This window comes from Ambystoma mexicanum, chromosome 6q (assembly GCF_040938575.1).
Source record: "Ambystoma mexicanum isolate Mex_15411 chromosome 6q, UKY_AmexF1_1, whole genome shotgun sequence".
In the NCBI taxonomy this organism is placed as follows: Eukaryota; Metazoa; Chordata; class Amphibia; order Caudata; family Ambystomatidae; genus Ambystoma; species Ambystoma mexicanum.
The window spans coordinates 97,493,620-97,516,792 of NC_090937.1; the positions used below are offsets into that span (position 1 = coordinate 97,493,620).

General features: G+C 49.0%; 1 protein-coding gene across 2 annotated transcripts in view; it reads right to left on the reverse strand.

Annotated features, from left to right (window-relative positions):
• The window catches only part of RAP1GDS1 (Rap1 GTPase-GDP dissociation stimulator 1), a 909,412-nt gene that overhangs the window by 128,198 nt on the left and 758,041 nt on the right, over nucleotides 1–23,173 (reverse strand). For both annotated transcript variants that reach the window (XM_069630545.1, XM_069630544.1), the window contains one exon: nucleotides 9,293–9,424. In XM_069630545.1, coding sequence (XP_069486646.1) covers nucleotides 9,293–9,424 — 132 coding nt within the window. The remainder of the gene's footprint in view (nucleotides 1–9,292; nucleotides 9,425–23,173) is intronic.

Consider the following 23,173-nt stretch of genomic DNA (forward strand, 5'->3'; position numbering starts at 1 on the left):
TGGCCCCCTTGGTTTACTTGCCTGCCAACGACTGTCACAAGGAAGATGACTATTATCATTCTCTTGGTTTGGGTCCCCAACCCAGGTTTCTCTCCCCTTCTCTTTATGTCCCCCTGGCTGCCTCTCTTGACAAGTACTGACACGTGGGGTATAGTCCTGCTAGTTACATCTATAAAGGGTTTTTGCCTCCTGTACCTTCGAGACTCTACTGATCCCCATGCCTCTACTGTTACCTTGCCTGTTCCTAGGATGCATGGCCTTTTCTTCCTGGGGACGCTCTTCTACTCTGTATGCTGCGCTTGCATCTCCATTTCGCTGTGCCTTCACCTCACAGATCCCCTTCCAAGCCCTTTGACCAACCGTATGGACATGGCTCTTGTGTTTGCGTCACAGTCTGCCAGCCTCCTGTTACCATCTGGACTCTGTTCAGCAAAGGAGTCCTGTTGTCCTCTAGACTCTGGAAGTGGACAGCTCTCAGCTCTGTCCTGGCCTTTTTGATATCTCCTTCGTGCTTCCCGGGCTTCATGGTCCTTGTTCTGGTTGGCTGTGGCTCCCGTATAGGTATTGCTTTGATGGTTATGGTTTAGGGTGAACCACGCCTCCGCGATAGTCTATACCGCTGCAGTTCCTTCTTGGTATTGCTCCTAGAATTATAATAATTATAAATGTTCTTTTATAACGCACTTATCTTGGACTAGTTTCTAAGTGAGAGCCTGGGATTCCACGCAAACACGCTGCCCCTGAGCTATCTTCCGACCTTCATTTTTCCAGTGTCCCACCTCGTCACAGTACTTGGATTACATATGTTCCTGATGTTCTTCTTCGTCTCAGTACTTTTCAGGACCTTGAGGTAGCTTGCCTTAAAAGAGTACATAGGTCTACTGTCTACAAAGAGGTTTGCAGAAGGAGAGGCTAGAGAGTAGGTCTGATGTTTTCATAAAGGCTATACCCTAGATGGTCATCTTCCTCCGTAGGGGTGGGGGAGGAGGAGCCCCTCCCCATGAGATCCTCACGCATTATACCAGCCCAGGGGGACTATCGGGTAGCAGCCTCACCTCCCTGGCCACATGGGAAAGGATTTGCCGTCCAGGAGAAGTGGAAATATCCAGTGATTCATGCAATACATATCATAAATTGGCACACAGATACATAAAAGGCTCCCTTGACCTGTAAATGTGTTGTGGTGCTTCTCTTATCACATAGCATTCTGCAAAAATATAATTCTGGGAAAAACACAGCATCCACGGACCACACAGATAGTTAGGAAATAAATAAATATACATACTAACAGCAAACCTATCCCAGTTATATAAACATTTATTTATTTCTCCAACGAGAAATGTGTCAAGGACCCCTGTCTCATTTTGGAAACTCCTTGTTTGTTCAACAATTATCTCAGCTCCCCATACTAGTTGTCAATGACCATGGGGAAAGACCCCTGGTCTTGGGAAAGACCCCTGGTCACCCTTATTTAGCCCCCATTAGTGAGCAGAAGACAGTCATATGCCAGGAACAAATACTGCTTAAAAGGACTTACCACAATACCAGAGATTGTATTTGGAAACTGTGTGGCCTCCACTCTGCTATATGTCAGATGTCCAAGGGAAAGTTACAAAATCTATAGCTTTGAAAAGTATTTAGATTCAACAAAAGCAAACAAGCATCCCAGTAAGACGCTTGATGTCTAACATAAGAATCAATATTACTCAGCACTATGCATTAGTCAGTTAGTTTGTCTAGAGTTTTAAGAAGGGGTGAGCTCAGTTTTCCCATGTTGATTACTTTTTTACATACGTCATGACAGGATTAAACCTCAGTCTTGAGTCAATGTGTGCTGAAATAATGTTCAGCATTAATCCATGTGAAGTGAATGACTGTAAATGTGCAAAGTATGTCATTGTTTGGAGGCCATTTTGTGTCATTTTTTGTAAACAGCTTCATTATACAAGATTGTAAGTTATTCCTTGTAAGGCTTAACCTAAAAATTGAAATGTGACCAAAGTGTTTATTACCTGCTTGCATCTCCTGGCTTTCCCTTGCTCTTCTCTACTATTACATTGTTCTTACAATTGAGAGAATTCTATCTGCTATCACGATTTGCAGTTACTGGGCAACTACCCTCTATTCAGTTGGTATGGATATATTAAACATAATTACATCTTTGTTTTCTTCAATGCCATTCTGCTCACAGTATCAGCGAATGTATGGTTGTCTTATATGTATGTTTATGTAGTGAATCCCTCAGTGAGAGGAAACAAGGGGAAGCAAATCCCAAGAGGGGCAACGTCTAAAGTCCCAAGAAACAGAGTGTTGACCGACATAAAACCCGACAGAGGGATGTCCACTATGAACTGTTTGAAAAGATATTGAGAAAACAAGGGAAGTGAATCCCGCTAAAGAGAGGAGAGAAGGGTCAGCGCCTAGAAGAGGGGACCCAAGGGGGAACCCATCACCCAGAAAACATTGGGAACAAACTTTCATTTGTTGAAGGAACTTTATTTTTGTTAGTTGAAGACCTCAGGTCCTCGAAGGCAAGAGACTTTCAAGTGAAATGAGACTTGGCCATTGACAGCTCTTTAAGCTGCCATTAGAACTGTTGTCTCGAGCTGGAGAAGCCCAAGACTGTACTGTGCTCCAAGATATCACCTTACCCTGTGCTCAAAACGTGTGGAAGGGAGACCCAGGCTACCGCTCCTGACATATTATTTGAGAACACTTCTTTCTTTTCTTGAGAACTATCCCACACCCTTCATGTATTAGTTGTGAGGTTTGTCAATCTTTTTTTTAGTATAGGCACTTTTATTTGATATGACGCCACTAGGAATGCCTTATTTTTCATTTGATGGTCGACGCTTGCTCCCATTTTAGATTTAGGTTGAGAATAGGCATTTTTCCAACCTGAATGCAGAATTCATTGTTCAATAAACACTCTTGAACTGTAATCACTTGCGCCTGTCTTACTTGTTGCCACCATGTGTTCCTCAAATTTGTTGCCACTATGTGTTCCTCACATTTCGTCGTAACACCATTTCCCAATACTACCAGGTAGGTTACCTAGGAATGGAACCTCCCTGCCCCCTTTTCCGACATGAACACGTTCTCACGGACAGTTCACCGTGAGCAACAATGGTCTAACAGCCTAGCCGTATACCTGACATGTCCCAACACAAGGGTCAGGCAGAGTCAGGCAATTACTGATAATTACACACACCTTCAATCACACTTCCTCACAGGGATAAAAGGCAGAGCACAAAATCACACTCTGAGCAAGGCAAAACACACAAGGAAGCAGCAGTTCTGAGATGGCAGTTTAATATGAGAAGAAAGATGGCAAGACCAGAAAGGGTTGCAAGGAGGGAATTGCCCTTGGCCTTTTCAGAGGAAGGAAACCGCTACTTTCACGAGTCCGCGACAATAAGAAACATAAGACCGGGAATTAAAGCTGAAGAAAGGTGCGTTGTGTGTCGAAGGTACCCGGGGCTCTCCCGCATCGATAGCCGAGGCGGGGAGGAGCGCTTGCCGGCATGGTACTGTCCTTGGCTCCTACAACAAAGCCGCCCCACCCAGTAAAGTCAGCACAGCCGGTGAGTGGGGAGACTGATAGCAGACCGGTCTGTGTTAGAACCAAGGTTGCAAGTGGCAACATTGTATGAAGAAATCTGTGAAGAACTGCGTGTAGGATGTATATGATGAGCGATGCGAATATAATTGAATATCCAAGGAGTGGCTGAACTTTTGAAACCAACGTTAGATGCAATATACAGTGTGGTCTGGCGCCACGTGGATACTCATTCGAAGGGTCTGTTAGGTATGCAACTGAGTGTAAAATTGTGAACTTTGAAATCGAAGTGGTGCTGCAACGAGTCAAGCCAAACCCTGTGCACATTCAAAAGTCTTTGATAGCTAATATGAACTGTAATTGGTCCAAGCCCAGCTGAGGGAGACTAATTGTGAAAAGGGGATCTGAGCACCGACTGAGGGAGATGCTCAGTGAACCGTGAGTCACCCGAGAAAAGATTGTGGTACAAAAGGGATCTGAGCCCAGATGAGGGGATCCAGGTCGAAGAGTGAATCGCCCTACTTGAATACTTGGAATGCAACTTTTTTGTTTGACACATCAGGCCCTCTGGATCAAGAGACTTTTGATAACTTAAGAGACTTGGGCATAGAAGGCCCTGATGCTTGTAATAGAACTGTGTCCTTGTGCCGAAGAACCCCACGAGTGTTCTATGAACAAGGGAAGCGCCTTGTCCCGGGCTGAAAACGTGGGGAAGGGAGGCAAACGGCCTGAACACCCCGATTTATCATTTTCTGAACACTTCTTTTTTTGTTTTCATGAACATTACCCCACACTATTTGTAAACTTGCAGTAAGGATTGGCAATAGGTTTTTTAAGTTTAGGCCCTTTTATTTTGAAGAGACTCCACTAGGACTGCGTTATTATTTGATGGTCGTAGCTTGCTCCCATCTTTAGATTTAGATAGGCGTTTATCACACCCTTGGCAAAGCTCAATAAACACCCTTGAACTGTGATCAGTTGTGTCCATCTTACTTTGATACCATGCCCTCCTTACAGTGTATATATGTGAATGTTGATAAATGAATGGCTTATGGCTGTGGTATGGATGGATGTGTGATTTTAATTTTATTAGGACTTATTTCATTATTATTATGTGAGGTCTTGTTTCTTTGCTGTCTGGCTTTTGTCTTGAAGGAAATTTCACATTGTAAATGATGAGGAATACATTATTTTTCTAAATAGATCCAGAGGTATTCTCTTTTTTTGTTCAACAAGAACCATCAAAATGAAGCAAGATGTCAGATTCAACCATAGTAAATTATAGGACGACCAGGGTAAGAAAGGTTGTCCTAGATACAGCTTCCAGGTGTTATTTACTTGCACACAGGGGACTTGCACATAGGCTGTTTATATCCACCAAAAGACAGAGGGTTTACATTTCCACCTTGTTCAGCTTCTCAATGTGTCAGCCCGACAGGGCTGAATAGATTCAGCCTTTTTGTTGGACTCCAAGAGACTGTCCACAGAGTCTTAGAAGGTTGCTTGCTCCTAGTCGCCCTGTTGTAATTATCACCTCTTCACCAATGACTTAGCGGGCCTCCTTCTGTCTTAGCTGTCTTCAGCTTCCTTTTTCTTCCTCACAGCCCCAATTCCCCTGATCTCAGGCACACTTCACCTAGTTGTAGTAAAGGGCACAAAAGTGGGCCATACTCCAAAAGCAGTCAGGCCCCAGTCAATGCCCTTCAGAACCCACACAAAACTGGCCCACATTCTTTTTATCCAAATCTTTAACTTGTCGAATTGGGTTGAGCAAACAGTTATATCAAGTCAATGGTAGGAGAAGGCATATCAAAATATTCCATCACATTTCCATTTATACGTAAAAATACAGTACCGAGACACCAAAAGCAAACGCTACAAAATATTGAACAGCATATCAGCACCCAGCATAATCAAAATACATATTGTCTCTATGAGCCAGATCCACTGCTCTCTTAAAAAAGAAAGAATTGCGTCTAATTGGATGCTGGGGCGATTGCTACATCCACACCCGAGAGCTGAAGGCATCTATCTGCAACTCCACCCATTACAGTCCCCTCTTCATCTCCAGTCACGGCCAATATGAGTGCAGGTTCGACCCAGTTAGTTGTACTGTCAACGCCTGGAAAGGATTCCACAAATGAGTGCACATTGTATTCCCCCGAATTTAGACTCTGGGGTGTCCGGGCCCTGGCACCGACATGCGACAAGTGGGTGGTGGTATCTTGGGATCAGCTGTGCGATTTAGTGACTGGTACCCGGAGAGCTTGTTTGGGACCATAGACCAATTTGTAGCCAAGATGGGTGGAACGCATGGTCCCCTCTACCAATATTACTGTATGAAGGGGGCCTTTCACTCTTGGACCCTAGATTTACCCTCTGAACTCCAACCTTCCCCTCTGCTGTATCCGTCAGCTGCAGGCACGTAGTCTCCACGCTATACAAAATGACAAAAACCTTTCACTTCCACAATACTCCAGCAGTAGGTGCAAATGGGAAAATAGACATGGCAGCATGTTTATACACTTGTAAAGTGTCCGTAAAAGGCTGCAAAAAAATTGATTCAAGTCTGAGGTGTTGCAAAGGGTAGATGTGATTACAGCTCGACAGGTCAAATTTCAATTGGCCAGCAGTGAGGCCTGCTCGAAGTGTGGCATACCAAGTCCAATGATTTTTCATATGATATGGTCCTGCCCACTACTACAAAGGTTTTGGTCGGCTTTCTCATAGAGACAGGCAAGATAATGAACAGACTATCCCAATGGAGCCTCTTCTTTGTCTACTTGGAAAGACAAGCAGCCTCCCGAAGGCCCTCAGTAGACTATTGGCAACATGCCTCCCAAAGGCCAAGTATTCGATTCTGCTCTCATGGACACACAAATGTCCACCTTCAAGAGATGGTTGGAGGATATCCCACAAGAACTACTACCGGGTTGTGAGCCAGCGAAATATCTCATGTGTTATGTAAAATAAAATTGTTCCCAAATAATTATTGCCTATGGGATAGGACAAACACATGTGCATTAAGTTTTCCAGCACTCCACAGTCCCTCCAAAACATATGCTGATTAGAGGGAGCGATGTTTGCGGAGGTGACATATGCTACCTCAGAATGAGCTTGTAAATCTTTTTATTGGCGACGCATCTAGAAGACTGACGAGATCTTTCCCAGATGCAGGCAGCACATCAGGGGGTTTAAGAACCTCCAGCTCCTTTTCCTGTTGTGACATGTTATGCCCGCAACCATGACCCTCAACGTCTACTTCGTCAAATCATTTCTACAGTTTTGAGACCGCCTCCGCCCGGCCCACATTCTTATTGGAGTTTTGAAAGACCAAGATTGCGGGGGACATGTTTTAACATCTCTGGTCTGAATAATGAACCATTATCAGGAAACCAGTATATCTACTGTCGGCAACAAGAAAAATGTAAAAAAAAGTCATGCAGAGTAGTGTCCCAGAACAGTAAAAGAGAAGAAGAATGGAATTCATTGTTTGCACAAGCTAAGAAAGGACACATCTAAAGTAACCAATTTAAATTCCTGGGAGCATAGGAAGGACGGTCTGTGGCCCTGGCACATTCTTAACTATGAACCCTCACCATCCTCCACATGCACACAACACACGAGGTCGTTCTGCAGAGTGGGAGGTTTCGCGAGGAGGATACATTCCGTTGCTTGCAGGTTCATGGCATGAGAGATGAAACAAATAGCCTAAAAATATTTAGTGTGGGGCTGCAAAAAAGGTCCTCTATTAAAGATATTGTGCTGCATAAAGTAAGGTGTTCCAAGAAATGAGCATTGCAGTGGCTTAAAGAGTGGCATTCAGGTGCCCTGGCAGGAGTGGTCCTTTCATCTCTGCATATTCCATAGGAATCTTTTCAACTTGACTAAATGATATGAACTGTGGGGCATGACTGTCAATGGATTGTCCTTAAAATGGTGGTTATGGAGATTTGTGAAACGGAATTGTGAAACGGTACTCGGGGACCCCATATAAACGAAGGACCACCATTTTGGAGAGAGGCGGGGCTTGTGGCATACACAAAAGCTGCTTTTATTGAGGGAAATTGGTCTGGTGCAATGGAGAGAAATGCTGCACCTGTTTGCCATCTATTGTCAGATAAGAGGTATAGACAACGAAGCACAAGAGCGTGAGACCGAACCTTCTTCCAGATCCAAAATGTATCACCAAGCTCCAGGTTGAAGAACTCCTTCCTAGAATGGCCATTCTCTGAGAGCAAATAACATGCCCACTGTGCATGTCCAGCCATCTCTGTACTGCGGCCTCTTCGGATTGAGAACATAGGAACACATTGTGTCTATTTCCTTCTAAAGGCTAGATAGCAGCTTCTTTCGCAAAGTGGTCCAATGCAAACTTCCAATTAGTTAGATTTGTTTTAGTGATCAACCGATTAAAAGACCCTTCCCATAGCAGCTTCCATGTGGTGCTGCTAACAGGATCCTTGAGTATGCAGTTTGGGGTTGGGAGGAATCCTTTGTGGCAATAATCTGTTATTTATTATAAAAGGAGAAGCGCCCCGGATATGCCAATACCGCCGGGTCACACTGCAGGAGAGCTAACACGACAACCATGCCCTTTGCAAAGTCCCTCAGGCAACACCATTGTAAAATGGAGACCTCTGCCCCAAACTCACTACAACTCCGGGGTCCTTCTAATCTTATGTTGATGTAATTTTTGTTATGTGCCAGTGCCCAGGTTGCATCGCAAAGGTTCGATCGAGCCATAGCCACCACCTGGAACTTGCCAAGGACCAGACATTGGTTGTGCCTGAAATCATGAAGGATTTAGTACATTTCCCATGGGTATGCGAGAATACCAATCCGCAGAATGAAGTGTTTGTTTTGTTATACGTCAAGCACTATCGCACTTCGGTGCACCATTTATGGACATCGTCATTCTGCAGTAAGTACTTTGTTAAAATGATTACCATCCAGAGTAAAAAAATAAAAAAGGTCAGACACTATCGCATTTAGCTGAATTTTGAGTGTAGCCACTGTATAGCATTTAACTGAATATTTGCGTGTAGACACTGCATTACATTTAGCGGAAATTGAGTGTAGCAACTGTTTTAAATCTAGGTGCATTTTTTTGTATATCCACCATGCTTTAAACCAGCTGTATTTCACAGTATAGCCACCAAATTGAACAGAGTACCGCTGCCCTTTGAATCCCTGCTCCTCTCCCGCATACCTCCCAAGTACCACACACGCCCTAAAGGGCCAGCCACAGTACACACAAAAGACACTAACCACACATTCGCCACATCAAACACTTGCCAAAACCCAAACACTGGGTGTTGCCCCTCTGGACACAACCCCAGTATACACTCAAAAAGCCGACACGCACAGATGTTGGTTTCTCCTGGTTCTGCAAGCAACAGGAGAGCACAACCTTCACCCTATCCCTCCCCCCTCATTAACCAACCCACTTCCTTACAGAGCCACCTGAGCGCCTGGAGACCATGCAAATGGTAGCCGTGTGCAGTATTAATCAACATAACATTTGTCAGCAGTCATCTGGGACTCGTTATAGAGCTCATTAGATGAAGGGTTTTCAGATAAAAGCAATGCGACCTATCCTTCCTTTTTAAATATTGAATTATTTAATGTCTTAAACAGTCTGCTTTTGAATAATATACATGAATATTACATGAGTTTAAATTATACCACACTGCGTTAAGCCATTTTGACAAACACTTTGTGCGCTCTTACCATTTCTGGCAAAATTGGCAATAGCCAGTGCCCCGGCAAGCTGTAACTGATGGTTATTGGAAGGGAGCCAGGATAGCACTCTTTGGAAGACACTGCCCTTTCCGCCATCGAATAGCTTCTGCATGGATTCATCTGGAGGAAGAAAGAGAAGCAAACCAATATGTAATAGAACCAAGTAACATGGCACATAATTGCTGTCATCACTGGTTTAGACTATGTTACTGAAGACATTCCTGCTGTTGGCTTCTAAACATGCATGATGAAATGCAAAGGGCAAATCAAGCGAAGATGCATACATGTTTTCCTGACTTATCTGTGCAAAGTTCATATGCAAGGGGGGACAAATGATCATTCTGAGGGTGGAAGTGATTCCCAAGAGAATCTGCCCAGGGCAATGATTTCTTCTCTCCTGCAGAAATTAAACGGGGGTGCCTGCAGCATACCAGAGTGTAACCGATTTTCATGTAAGGATGTTCCCTGGTACTGAGATCCTTGTTGTGCTTTTCTCCTCGTCTGGTCTCCCCCTTCCAGGGGCTCGGCACAGTAGAAAGTGGTCTGCGTAAACACATGCCTGTCTTTCCCAGCTACTGAAGCAGGGATCGAATTGTAAAACACATTGGAGCAGCTAAAGGTTTTCCCTTTTATACAGTCAGTCTGTGCGTGCATGTATAAGCAATCAGAGGATGTATTGCCTTGTCGGGGTGAATGTATAAAATGAGTGTGCTTGTGCAGTGGGAGCATGTATGGGCAGTTTCAGTGTGTGTGTGTGTCTTGGCATGGGTGACGTTGATTGTGCAATGTGTGGGTGCATGTACATTGTATGGATGTATGGGCAAAAAGTGAGTGACGTGAGCATGTTTGTGCAGTTTGCGGTGGCGTGTGCAGTGTGCGCACTGCAGGGTGCATTTCAAAACCCCTGACCAATTTTGTCTACATGACAAAACATCCACAGTGATAAATCCCCATAAGTGCACGCCTAAAGTCGGTACGCACTGGTGTTTTTGTGGGGTACTGAGGCATTATATATCAGGAGTTTATATCAGGAAATGTTTGGGGCAAGTTTTTTTTTTGCTTGGTCGGTAGGGACTGAGGTGAAATTGGGAGAAATGGGGAGGCGTATGTGGGGCAGAAAAACATTTTTAGAGAGAATTGGGGGCAGTGTGAAATGGCATGGAATTGAAGTGCTGTCTGGCTCAGTGTTTCGCTTTTCACCAACGTAAGGACATCCCCCAACCTTGTTAGTGTTACCTTTCGGATTCTGCACTTTCTTTTGGTTTCTTTGAGATTCATCGGATGCAAATGGACTGGCCGACAGACTTGCCTAAGAGAGTGGCCTAACAGCTGAACACCCGTGCCAAGCTTTGTCACAGAGCACAGCACAGCTGAGCTGTGGAATGTGGTGATGACTCGGACTGCCAGGCATGAAAAGCCTCTCCTAAGAAGTACACAGTGATTAAGCTGCTGGCTCAAGTCCCAAAGCTGCCAGAGCCTGCCTCGCAGAAAGAGCCTGCAGTTGCGAAATGTACTTGCTTCCCACTGTTCTGCGAAATGACCTATTTGTTAACACAGGTGCATTATACGTGCTGGTTTATTGGTGAAGAATAGATTTTGCTACTCCATTGTACATTAGGATGAGCCAGGGACTGGGAGGGGCAGAGCAGAGTGCAGCCCTCCTATGCACTGGTGTGTGTTCCCATTACAGCCCATTTGGAACAAGTTACTTACCTGTAACTATTGTTCTCCAGCATGGGTCTGGCATGGATTCACATGCTCATGAATATTCCCCGTCGTCAGGCTGAGAATCCTCGGTAAAGAAAAAATCAGTATCAGTTTCGTTTCTGATCTGTCTTTCTTAGTAGTAACCAATCACGGATCTCTGGGTCATACTGCCCCCAGCCAATGATTGCCCTCTCCCTAAGCCCCGCCTCTGGCAGCCATCCTCAGATTTGGTAGCACGCCAAGCGGCAGTATGACCAAGTGAAGAGCCACAGAGGGGTAGGTGGGAGGGTTCGCATGTGAATCCTTGCCAGACCCATGCTGGAGAACAACAGTTACAGGTAAGTAACTTGTTCCTTCTCCAGCATGGGATCTGGCATGGATTCACATGCTCATGAATAAAAGAATACATAGCAGTATACACATGCACAACCACGGGAGGTGGCAAAAGGCTCAACATTAAGCAATACAACAACTCAACATTAAGCATCTCTTACCTCCTCACCAGGCTCACCTTAAGCGAACAGGTTGCGCAGCACTGCTTGGCCGACCCTGGACTCCTCCCTGGAGTCCCGATCGACGCAGTAGAATCTTGTGAAGGTGTGCATCGACCTCCACGTAGCAGCCTGCAGATGTCCAGCAGAGGCACACCAGACAAGAACGCCGTGATAGCAGCGATCACTCTGGTCGAATGGGCTCTCGGACGGCCGGGCAGCGGTCGGTTTGCCAACCGGTGACAGTGCATGATGCAGCCGGCGTTGAAGGCGACGGAAAGAAAACTGGTAGCACCAAGGGCTCGTTGAGGTGGAAGTCCGACGGCACCTTGGGCATGAAGGAGGGGTGCGCCCTCAGCACCACCCTCGTGTCATGAAAAGTCAAGTATGGAGGCTTGCAAGATAGGGCCTGGATCTCTCCCACTCGTCATGCAGAGGTGATGGCCACGAGGAACGCTGTCTTCCATGACAGGAACTTCAAAGGAGCCGAATGCATAGGCTCAATGGGGCTCCCATGAGCCTGGTCAGCACCACATTAAGCTCCCACGCTGGGGCAGGAGCCTTCACCGGCGGGAATGATCGGAATAGTCCCTTCATAAATTCCTTCACCAGGCGATGAGACCACAAGGACGCCCGTCCCGTAGTCCTGGTATATCGGGAGATGGCAGCCAGATGTATTTTTATGGAGGCGTGAGCCATTCCAGCTTTGGCTAGCGACAGTAGGTATGGCAGCACTTGAGGGGCCGTAATCCGCAGAGGGTTAATCTTCTGTGCACGGCACCAGACAGAGGACCTCTTCCATTTATGACTAACACTTGAGAGTCGAGGAAGCCCTAGCCTTTGCAAGAACCTCACTGCAATCAGCCGGGATATCGTACCCTCCAAACTCTAGTACTGCAGGAGCCAGGCCAGCAAGTTCAGTGACTGTGGTTTGTGATGGAGAATGGCGCCTCCTTTTCTGGAGAGAAGATCCGCGCCCTCCGGCAGCTTGACTGGTGGGGACGTTGACAAGTCCAGAAGGTCCGGGAACCAGATCTGCCTCGGCCACGCTGGTGCAGGATCATCCTGCACCTGGACTTCTTGAGCTGGTTGATGAGGCGGAGCAGCAACGGCGTGAACGCGTATAGAAACAGGCCGTCCCAAGGGAACGAGAAAGCATCGCCCATGCTCCTCGGCTGTGGGAACCTGCTGGCAAACCTCCGGCACTTGGAGTTCGTCGCCGTCGCGAACAGGTCAATCTGGGGTTTGCCCCATCGTTGGAAGAGTCGATCCACTTGATCCTGGCGCAGTTCCCACTCATGGCACGAGCGCAGCTCCCTGCTGAGTGAGTCGGCGATGGTGTTTTTTATTCCTGCCAGGTGGGAGGGAACCAGAAACATCCACTGGGCGACAGCCCAGTACCACAGATCCTGGGCCTCCTTGGATAGGGCTGGGGATCTGGTGCCTCCTTGCTTCTGTATATAGAACATTGTGGTGGTGTTGTCGTGAAGATCCTCACCACTTTGCCCTTGCTTGGAGGCGGCCTTGCCGCCTTGGCCTCCTTGGCGAGGACAGCGGGATCCCCCTTGCTTGCCGCGACCTCTGTAGGCCTCCTGGGAAGAGGAGCGGGCCGTCTGGCGGTAAGTGGAGGAGCCACCGCTGGAACCTTTGGAGGCACAATGCTGCCTCCAGAGCTCCGAAAGGGCCGTCGCTGCTGAAGCGCCCCAAGGGCCCGGGCCGTCTCCGAGTCGGTCTTGATGGCCTGTATAGACTCGTCCACAGCCTTACCAAAGAGGTTGTTGCCGTCGAACGGCATGTCCAACACTCTGGTCTGGACGTCTTGGTGAAAGTCTGTCGCCTTGAGCCATCCTCGTCGTCGGAGGCAAACTCTGTTGCCCAGTTGGGGAAATCTGGTATCGGCAATGTCCGTTGCCACCATTATGGCGTGATCCAATGCCACCTCGCCTTCCTGCAGAATTTCTAGGGCCTCCGCCCTCTTGTCATCAGGTAGGAAGTCTAGCAGGGGAGCTATCTTGAAGCAGAGCTCCCTGTCGTAGCGGGCCACGATAGCTAAGGCATTGGCCGCCTTAATCGTCGTCGCCGCCGACATGACTCGTCGTCCCATGGAGTCCAACTTCTTGCCCTCGATGTCTGGCGGGGAAGTGGAAGTTGAAGCCGCCACACCCGCTGCCTTCTTTTTAGCCGCTGCCGAGACGACAGAGTCTGGCGTGGGCTGGACCCTGAGGCACAGTGGGGCGGCATCGGGGACTCAGTACTTCCTCTCGTACCTGTCCCTCTTGGCGGGTGTCGTGGAAGGGTTCTTGAGGACCGCAAGTCCCTCGTTGCAGATGTGCCGAGCAAAGGTACCACGAGGACCGCCTTCCTCTTGGCCTCTCGTCGTTGGTACAGAAACCCTTCCTTTTTTTGTTCTTCAGGGCAGAGCTGGAAGAGTTCGGATGCCCCGGTTATCATGGCGTGGAAAGAGCCAATTTCGTCAGGTGGGGAAGCCCGCGGGGGGGGGGGGGCGATGACGGGATGTCCGCTGTGTCATCGCCGCCCTCATTGTCCGTCCCTGTGTCCGTCGCCGTATCCTCTCTAGGGTCCGGTGAGGACGAGGGGTCCACAGGTCTCGCAGGAGCGAGGGGCGGAGCGGGGTGGACTCTCCTCCGCTTGTTCGGAGGGCTTCCCAAGGGGCCTGGTTCTGGATCCTCCGTCGGGGTCCGTGGTAATCTCTTCCTTATCTCGGTACATAAGGATTGGATCGCCAAAAAATGGGCGCAGAGCTATCCTGGGGCTCGGGAAAGGGCTGCGACGGACAGGAAGGCCATTCCACTGGGCCCTCTTCGTCGCCATCGTCGCTGTCTTCGATCACATCAGCAGGGACCGCCCCCTGGGATCGAACCCACTCGATCATCTCGTTGAGGCCTATGAACCTCTCGTTGAGGCCTATGGACCTCTCGTTGAGGCCCTTTGCGGTTTCCACCAGCTCCTCCTCAGAGGCTGATTCCGAGTCTGTAATGGCCACCGCCCCCCCCCCCCCCTCTTTTTCCGCTGGGGGCTTCACGGGGGTCTTAATGATGGGCTAGAAAGAGGATTCCCTCTGCGGCGGCAGGGACACTCTGGGCCCAGAGGCCGTTTCCACTGGCGTAGTCTCAGCCGGCTTCGCCAGGGTCGCAGCAACCACTTCGACAGAGGCCTTTGCCGGATGGATCAAAGCCCTCACCACCTTAGGTGCGTCCTGGGCCTTACCCTTGGGTGGAGGGTCAGCACCTCGCTCCCCCTTCGAGATCGACCGGGTCCGCTCCAGTGGCTTACCCGGGTTCTTGGACTTCCTCTTCCCCGAACCAGAGCGCTGGCTCATGGTCGAACGTGCCGGGGAAGTAGCGCCCTGCCTGGCAGCTGAAGAGCCCGACCTTTCTGCGCTCCCGGTGCCCGCGGACTCGCGGTACTTGGCCTTCTGTTGGGCCCCCGTCACCGGGGCGCCCTCACAGGACTTGGAAGCCCGCTCAGACTTTTTCTTCGCCTTCTCACCTGCCGTGCCCTTCTCCAGCCAGGCGGTGAGGCGGGTACGACGATCTTGTTTGGTCCGTTCCGAAAGGTTCTTGCAGAACGCACAGTCCTTCTCCACGTGCGTCTTGTCCTCATGAAGACAGAGACAACGCGAGTGCTCGTCCTCCTTGAAAACGTTCTGCAATCCGCATCCAGGGCAGCACCTGAGCAGCTTAGATCCGGGCGTCGGGCGTCCCTTGTCCTGGGCCATGTCCGTCGAGGTAGGCCGCAGATCTTCCGGAATCCTCCAAGAAGTGTAAACTCGACGAAAGCTTCACCCTTGAGGGGCGTAGAAGAATTCCGAAACGGATACCCGTTGTCGGAAGTAGAAACGGTGGAGCTTGAGGCTCGAATAAACCGAAAAAATTAGAAAATCTCCTGAAAAAGTGTGAAAACGTAGCAAAAAACTCGAGAGCTAAACACGAGAACGCCCAACACTTGAGCGTGCAGTAAAAATCTGAGGATGGCTGCCAGAGGCGGGGCTTAGGGAGAGGGCAGTCATTGGCTGGGGGCAGTATGACCCTGAGATCAGTGATTTGTTACTACTAAGAAAGACAGATCAAAAAAACGAAACTGATACTGATTATTTCTTTACTGAGGATTCCCAGCCTGACAACGGGGAATATTCATTAGCATGTGAATCCATGCCAGACCCCATGCTGGAGAACTCTACTTCTGGTCTCCTGTATATGATTTGTGTCCAAGTACCGAGTGTCTGCGGTGGCGTGGGGGAGCTGAATGAGCACTTGCATCGTGGGGAGCGGGACGGGCCTTTAACAGATGGTGCCAATCCCCAGGAGCTCCCCTTCCTGATGTGCATGACTGGGGTGTACAACAATACAACAGGTAAGTTAACAGAGTGTTTTTCACTGTACCTGTTGAGCCTTGACTAGGGGACTGGAGTCTTCAGGGACTCTAGGAATAATACAAAGACACTGCCTCGGAGTGCTGCAGTGGTACAGTACAGGGTTGCAAGGGCAACTACATGACTGCAATGAGGTCAGAGCACCTGTCATGGAGAGACAGTGTAGGGTTGATGCTGTAAAAGGCACCGGGTAGGAGTGTGAGGTCGGAAGCCTGAGTTAACCTGCAGTAAGACAGATACCAGTTACAGATTACAGTTATAGATCACAATATGGCAGATGCCAGTCCTCTGACCAGGCAAGAGGCGGGAGCAGATCGGTCATATAAATCAGGTCGAGGGCAGTGCTGGAGAGGTTGACAATTGGGATGTGGTCCCCCAGTCGGTATAAAGGAATAAGGAGGTGGAGGTTGCAGAGGAACAGCAGTTACAAAGGGTACCGCAGGAAGGAACAGGGGAGATAGTGCTGAACTACATGCAAAGCACAAAGATATCACAAAGGGACTGAAGATAGGGAGGGATCAGAGACTCTCAGATTTTGCAGTAATGCTTACGAAAACTTTCATGAGAGCCACAATATGGCGGCTATTGCCAGACGTGATAATCAGGGTGGCGAAAGGGAAGGTGGATGTGGAGGAAAAGTTAAGGTCCACCCAGGGATGGGCATACATTCTGAATGCAGCGGATTACACATGGCTGACAGTGAGAAAAGCAGTGCCGGTGAAGGAGTGCAAGGAGTGGGAGGAGGGAGAACACACAGAGGGGCAGGAATGTGAGGTGCTCGCACCAGTGCCTGTGGGGATTGGGGTGGATGACAGAACGCTGTGGGGGTGGCTCCATGTATTTCTGAGCAAGGGGAGGAAGAGTCAGGAAACACTGGCTGGCTAGGTACTGGGAGAGGCAACTGTGTGCAACAGAGGGGAGGGAGGACATTCGGGAAACAAGTGGTGCAATGACAGATTTGGCAAATCGATGCCTGCAGGGAGAAAGAGTCAGGGTACAGATAGTGCTAATGGTTGTGGTGACGCCAGCTACTAGGAGTACCACCCACATTCTGACAAACAAACGGGATCCTGACAGCATGGGGGAGACATGCCTAGACAAAAGGGGCAAGAAAATCTGAATTTCAGCAGGACGGGTGACTGTGCAGTGTGCACTTTAGATGGGGTAGTGAACAAAATACCAGTGCAAGGGGTAGCGTCAGGCGAATGCATGTCAGATTGTCAAAACACAGCAGGACGCTTTCAGGGCATGTGCACCAGAGAAGAACATTGACAGGCCCACATATAAAGAAGGTGGTCAGTGGACTCAATAGTGTGTGGGGGAAAGAGCACAGTATGGTGAATTACAATCAGTGGTGTTGGGTCTGGGAAGAAAGAAGATAATTCCGTCTGAGCGGGAGTGGCCCATGACACCTGACAATGACCTACAGCCAATGGCATCCATAGATCAAAAGCAGTGGCATGTGGCGGAGGGCCAACAGCTTGAAGTGGTGAAGATTATCCTACAGAAGAGCAAGAAGGAGGGTCAAAGAAAATGTGAGCAGCTCCTGGCAGATTGGAAAGTGGAGGATGAACACATGATGCTTTATATCAATGCAGAGAAAGAGCAAGACAATGTGTTTCAGTGCCTGACAGATGGCCTGGTGGCCAATGACAAAAGAAGGCTGGCAGGAGCGCGTGAACATTTATGTGACTTGTTGGAAGAAAAAAAACAGAAAGATTACCAAAAGGAGCAGTTCAAAGAGATGGATGCGAAAAGCACACAACGGGAAGACTGGTTGTTTGTTCTCCATGGTCTACTGTGTGAGCGGTCAGCAACCACGTATTCACCATGCAAGATGCTATTTGGGAGAAATATGACAAGCACTGACAAGCTGCTGCTGACACTGACTGCAGGTGCACCTAGGGACTGGGAGGTAACTAGGGGCTTACTATGTACTGGAAAGTAAGAGAAACATTTACTTTGACTTCGATAGTGCAAACAAACATGACAGACACATGAAGGAGGCAGTGCTGAATGTTAGCGTGACAGGGATGCTCAGAGTTAGAAAGGGATGGATATTTAGTTATGACTGTTTTTGTTGTTTTAGATGCACCCTTGATTATGGCTGATGCGAATAAGTGGGGCAGTGTTTATGCAGTGCAAAGCAGGAATTAATGGCTTTGTCTTAGTTTGATCATTTTTATTTTTTTCTTCCTTATTGAGAATGTATGCATCAGAATAGTTTTATTGCAGTGTGCTTTATGTAGAAGAGGTGCAAGGCTTTGGTAAGCGATTCATAGATAAAATGAGAAGGGAGAAGAAAAAAACATGTGTTACCTTTCTTATTCTGCACTTTCTTTTGGTGTCTGAGATTCATCAGATGCAAATGGACTGGCCTACAGACTTGCCCAAGAGACTGGCTTAACAGATGAACACCCATGCCAAGCGATGACGGAGAGTAGAGCACAGCACTGCTGGGCTGTGGAATGCCGTTATGCCTCAGACTGCCGGGCACGAATAGCCCCTCCTGAGAAGCACACAGTGGTGAAGCTGCTGGCTCAAATCCCAAGGCTGCCAGAGCTTGCCTTCCAGAAACAGCCTGCAGTTGCGAAATGTACTTTCTTGCCCTTGTTCTGCGAAATGACCTGTTTGTTATCATACATTCTTTATACATGCTGGTTTAAGGGCGGAGAAGAGATTTAGCTACTCCATTGTACATTAGGACGAGCCAGGGCCTGGGAGGGGCAGAGCAGAGTGCAGCCCTCCTATGTACTGGTGTGTTTTCCCATTACAGCCCATTTCTCTCTACTTCTGGTCTCCTGTGTATGATTTGTGTCCAAGTGCCGAGTGTCTGCTGTGCCTGAGGTGGCATGGGGGAGCTGGGCGAGTACGATTATCGTGGGGAGCAGGACGAGCCTGTAACAGTTAGACATAGGAAATATAGCATGTTTAACAGGATCAGATTGAAGAGGTCCTCTAAAAAAAAAGTTTACAAAATGCCAACAGACTTGCAGAAGTGGGAGCGTGAGGACAACCTCACATAACTGCAGGTGGCTAAAACTCATTTTAAAAGTGCAGATTAATATGCATTTAAAATGTCAGTTGTGCACCCAAAAATAGTAATATACAGTTAATGTGGGTAAATGCTAAAAGCAGCACTTTTATCACTGTTTGGAGTCTCCTTCAAAGGAAGCCTCTATATTGCTGTATGAAGGATCGCTTAGGTCCCATTAGACATAGTTTGTCTTGTTGTCTGGTTTCCGGAGCTCAATGAGATAGAAAACATTCCCCTTTATGGGAGGGTGCACACTTTCAAGGGGGCTTCTGAAACAAGATCAGTCTTTGGTATTGAAATGGAGTCATGTGAACTTTACGACTTATCTGAGGCTACAGAACCAGGGCTGCCGCTGGTGATAAGCTGACGTCAGCAATGGACCGGGCCTTCGGACTAGAGCAGTCATGAAGGGGGCACTCGCACAGAGATCGTGCCACGGCACAAGTCACCCTGAAGTTGCCAGCGTAGGAGGGACATTCTGAATGCAAAAATTAATTGGACCAGGCTTGCCTAAAAGTCTTCTGCAACATGTTGACATGCTTGATCACACAAAGTATTTGGAACATGACTTCTGGACCGGTGTGGAAAGGGGAAAATTGAACTAGTGGTACTCTGGCTGCATCCAAAAAGGAGGGAAATGGATGGTCAGGGCGAGGGGGGTTGAAGGGGCAGGGGCTTGGTACAGGTGGCGAGTGTGGGGGAAGGCGAGTCGACCAGGATTACATACCTTGGCTCAAATTGTTGGATTTCAAGGTCTACAGTAAGGTTTAAGTTACTTACCTGTAGCTATTGTTCTCCAGCATGGGTCTGGCATAGATTCACATGCTCATGAATATTCCCTGTGGTCAGGCTGGGAATCTTCGGTAAAAGAAAAAACAGTTTCACTCTCTTACAAACTGTATTTCTCCTTTAATCCAATCACTGTGCTCTGGGTCATACTGCCCCCATCCAATGACAGTCCTCTCCCTAAACCCCTCCTCTGGCCACCATCTTCAGATTTAGTAAGCACGTAAAGTGGCAGTATGACCAAGAGGAGCCGCAGAGGGGACCAATGGAGGGTTTGCATGTGAATCTATGCCAGACCCATGGTAAGTAACGTAAACCTTCTCCAGTAGGGGGTCTGGCATAGACTCACATGCTTATGAATACATAGCAGTTCAACATTACACAACCACGGGAGTTGGCAAGGCCCAACAGAAGCCATTATATTTACTCCTGCAACAGACTCACCTCAAGCAAACAGGTTGTGCAGCACTGTTTGGCCGACTCTAATCACCTCTTTGGAATCCCTGTTGATGCAGTAGAATTTCGTGAATGAGCGTGTGGACCTCCATGTATCAGCCATGCAGATGTCGAGCACAGGCACACAAGACAGCAACAGTGTTGCCATAGCGCCCGTTATGGTGGAGTGGCTCTTGGAGGGCCGGGCAGCGGTCAGTTAGCCAACCGATGACAGTGTGTAATGCAGCCCGAGAGCCATCTTGAAATGGAAGCCTTGGACATGGCCTTCCCATGGTTCACAGGACCAAAGTTCACAAACAGCTGTGAAGTCTTCTGAAAACTCTTCCTGAGAGTCACGTGAAACTACAGGGCACGAGCAACGTCCAGCAAGTGTAAGGTCCTTTCCGCTGGAGACGAAGGTTTCGGGAAAAAACAGGTAACGCCAAACGCTAATTGAGGTGGAATTCCAACAGAACATTCGGCATGAAGGAGGGGTGTGTACGCAGCACCACCCTCGATTTGTGGAAAGTCGGATAAGGTTGCTTTCAGGATAGTGCCTGGCTCTCACCTACACTCTAGGCAGAGGTGAGGGCCACAAGGAAAGCAGTTTTCCACAAGAGAAACTTGAGTGGGGCCTGAAGCGGGCCCCCCCCATGAGCCTCATCAGAACCATGTTGATTTCCCACGCCGGAGCAGGAGCCTTGACCGGCAGCAAATATCTAAAAAGTCCTTTCATAAACTCCTTAACGAGTCGATGGGACCAAAGTGAAGATTTTCCTGGTGACCTTGTGTAGTGGGAGATAGCCGCCAGATGTACCTTGATGGAGGCGTGGGCCAGACTGGCCTTGGCCAAGGATAGAATGCACGGCAGGCTCTATGGGGCCGTGACCCTCAAACGGATAATCTTCTGTGATCTGCACCACGTAGCTGTATCTGTAGCACTTCATGGTAGACAACATGCTGGCCTTGGCGAGGACCTCTCTGCAGTCCGCTGGCAACTCATCCTCCAAACTGTAGGGCTGCAGAAGCGAAGCCCTCAGATTCAGCGATCCTGGGTCGTGATGCAGGATTGTGCCTCCTCTGGTGAGAAGATCTGGAACCACTGGCAGCTTGACCGGAGGCAAGGCTGACAAGCTGAGAAGGTCCGGGCACCAAATCTTCCTCAGCCAAGCCGGGGCGATGAGTATCATCCTGTCTTGACAGTGAGTGTGTTGATGACACGTAGCGGCAGGGGGAGCGGATGAAACGTGTACGGAAACAGCCCTTCCCACGGGAAGGAGAACGTGTCACCCCCAGGCTCCTTAGTTGGTGGAATCTGCTAGCAAACCTCTGGCATTTGGAGTTTGCCGCTGTAGCAAACAGATCGATCTGGGGCCTGCCCCACTTGACAAAGATGCGGTCCATCTGATCCTGCCGAAGTTCCCACTCGTGGCAGGACCCCAAGTCCGTTCTGAGGGAGTCTGCAATGGTGTTCTTGTCTCCCGCTAGGTGCAGAGGGATGAGTAACATCCCTTGTCCAATGGCCCAGCGCCACAGGTCCTGCGTTTCTTTGGAGAGCACTGGGGATTGGGTGCCTGCCCGTTTCCTGATGTAGAACATGGTGGTGGTGCTGTCTGAAAAGCCTCTCCACCTTGCCCTTCAGAGATGGGAGCAACAACTTAAGGGCCCAGAACACTGCCCGTAGCTCCAGGATGTTGACATGGAGACCCTTCTCCTCAGGCAGCCACAGGCCTCTGGTGTGCAGACATCTGGTGTGAGCTCTGTAGCCTTCCAGGGAAGGATCTGTGGTGACAGTCGCCTGGTATGGAGGGTTTTGAAATCCTGTGCCCTGGGTGATGTTGGATCGGACACCCATCATCCTATCGACTGATGGAACTCGTTGTCGTGAAGGATCTTGTCCGCGAAAGCTCCCAGACACCTGTCCAGCGGACATCCAGGAACTCCTGAAGGGGGTCGCATATGCAATCTGCAGAGCCGGATGAGGTAGATGCAGGACATCATGCCGAGCAATGACTTGATGCGCCGCACTGTGGCTGCCCTCGTCGACGACAGTCGCTGCACCTTCCCTTGAATGGCTGCTACCCTCTTCTCCGAGGGTGATGGCAGGCAGGACACTGTATGGAGTCTGACGCCTAGGAATAGCGCGTTTCCGCAATGGTGTTAAGCAAGACTTTGGATAGTTGATGGAGAATCCCAGATCAGTCAGCAGCTGGACGGTTGTCTGCGTGCGTCTGATGGCCAACACTGGCGAGCAGGCCCGAATGACCCAGTCATCGAGGTACAGGTGCACGTTGTGTGCCCCGTAGACGTAGATTGGCAGCCACCAGCGTTGGGCATTTTGTGAACACTCTGGGGGCTGACTTCAATCTGAAAGGTAGGACCTTGAACTGGTAGCGCTGGCCCTGCATTATGAAATGCAGAAACTTGTGATGTTTCTTATGAATGGGGATATGGAAATAGGCATCCTCCAGGTCCAGAGACGTCAAGAAGTCTCCTTTCTCCAGTTGGCCAAGCGCGTGTTGAAACGTGACCATCCTGAACTTATGGGGCTTCAGGTATTTGTTGAGACTTTGCAGGTCTAGGATGGGCCTCCAGACCCCCGTCTTCTTAATGACCAGAAAGTATCTGGAATAGACTTCGGAACCCCCAGAGCTTTTGGGGAATTAGCTCCATCACCCATTTTCGCAGCATGGTCCGTACCTCTTCCAGGAGCTGAGGGATGTGCTACTACTGATGGGTAGTTTGAGGGATCCACGGACACCTGCTTTGAAACTCCAATGTGTGTCCCTGTGCAAGAGCATCCGGCACCCATCTGTCGGTGTTGATCTTCTTCAACTCGCCGATGAACCTAGTCAGCCGGCCTCCCACAGGGGTGAACACATGGGGGCCCGGCGTCCTAGACGGTTCAGGCCTGCTTTAGCGCCAGTGTCCTGCCCTGCGGGCAACAACAACACTGCCCTCCACCACTGTAGGCCTGGGAACGGCCTCTGTAGGCTTCCTGAGTTGTGGCTAAAGGAGGG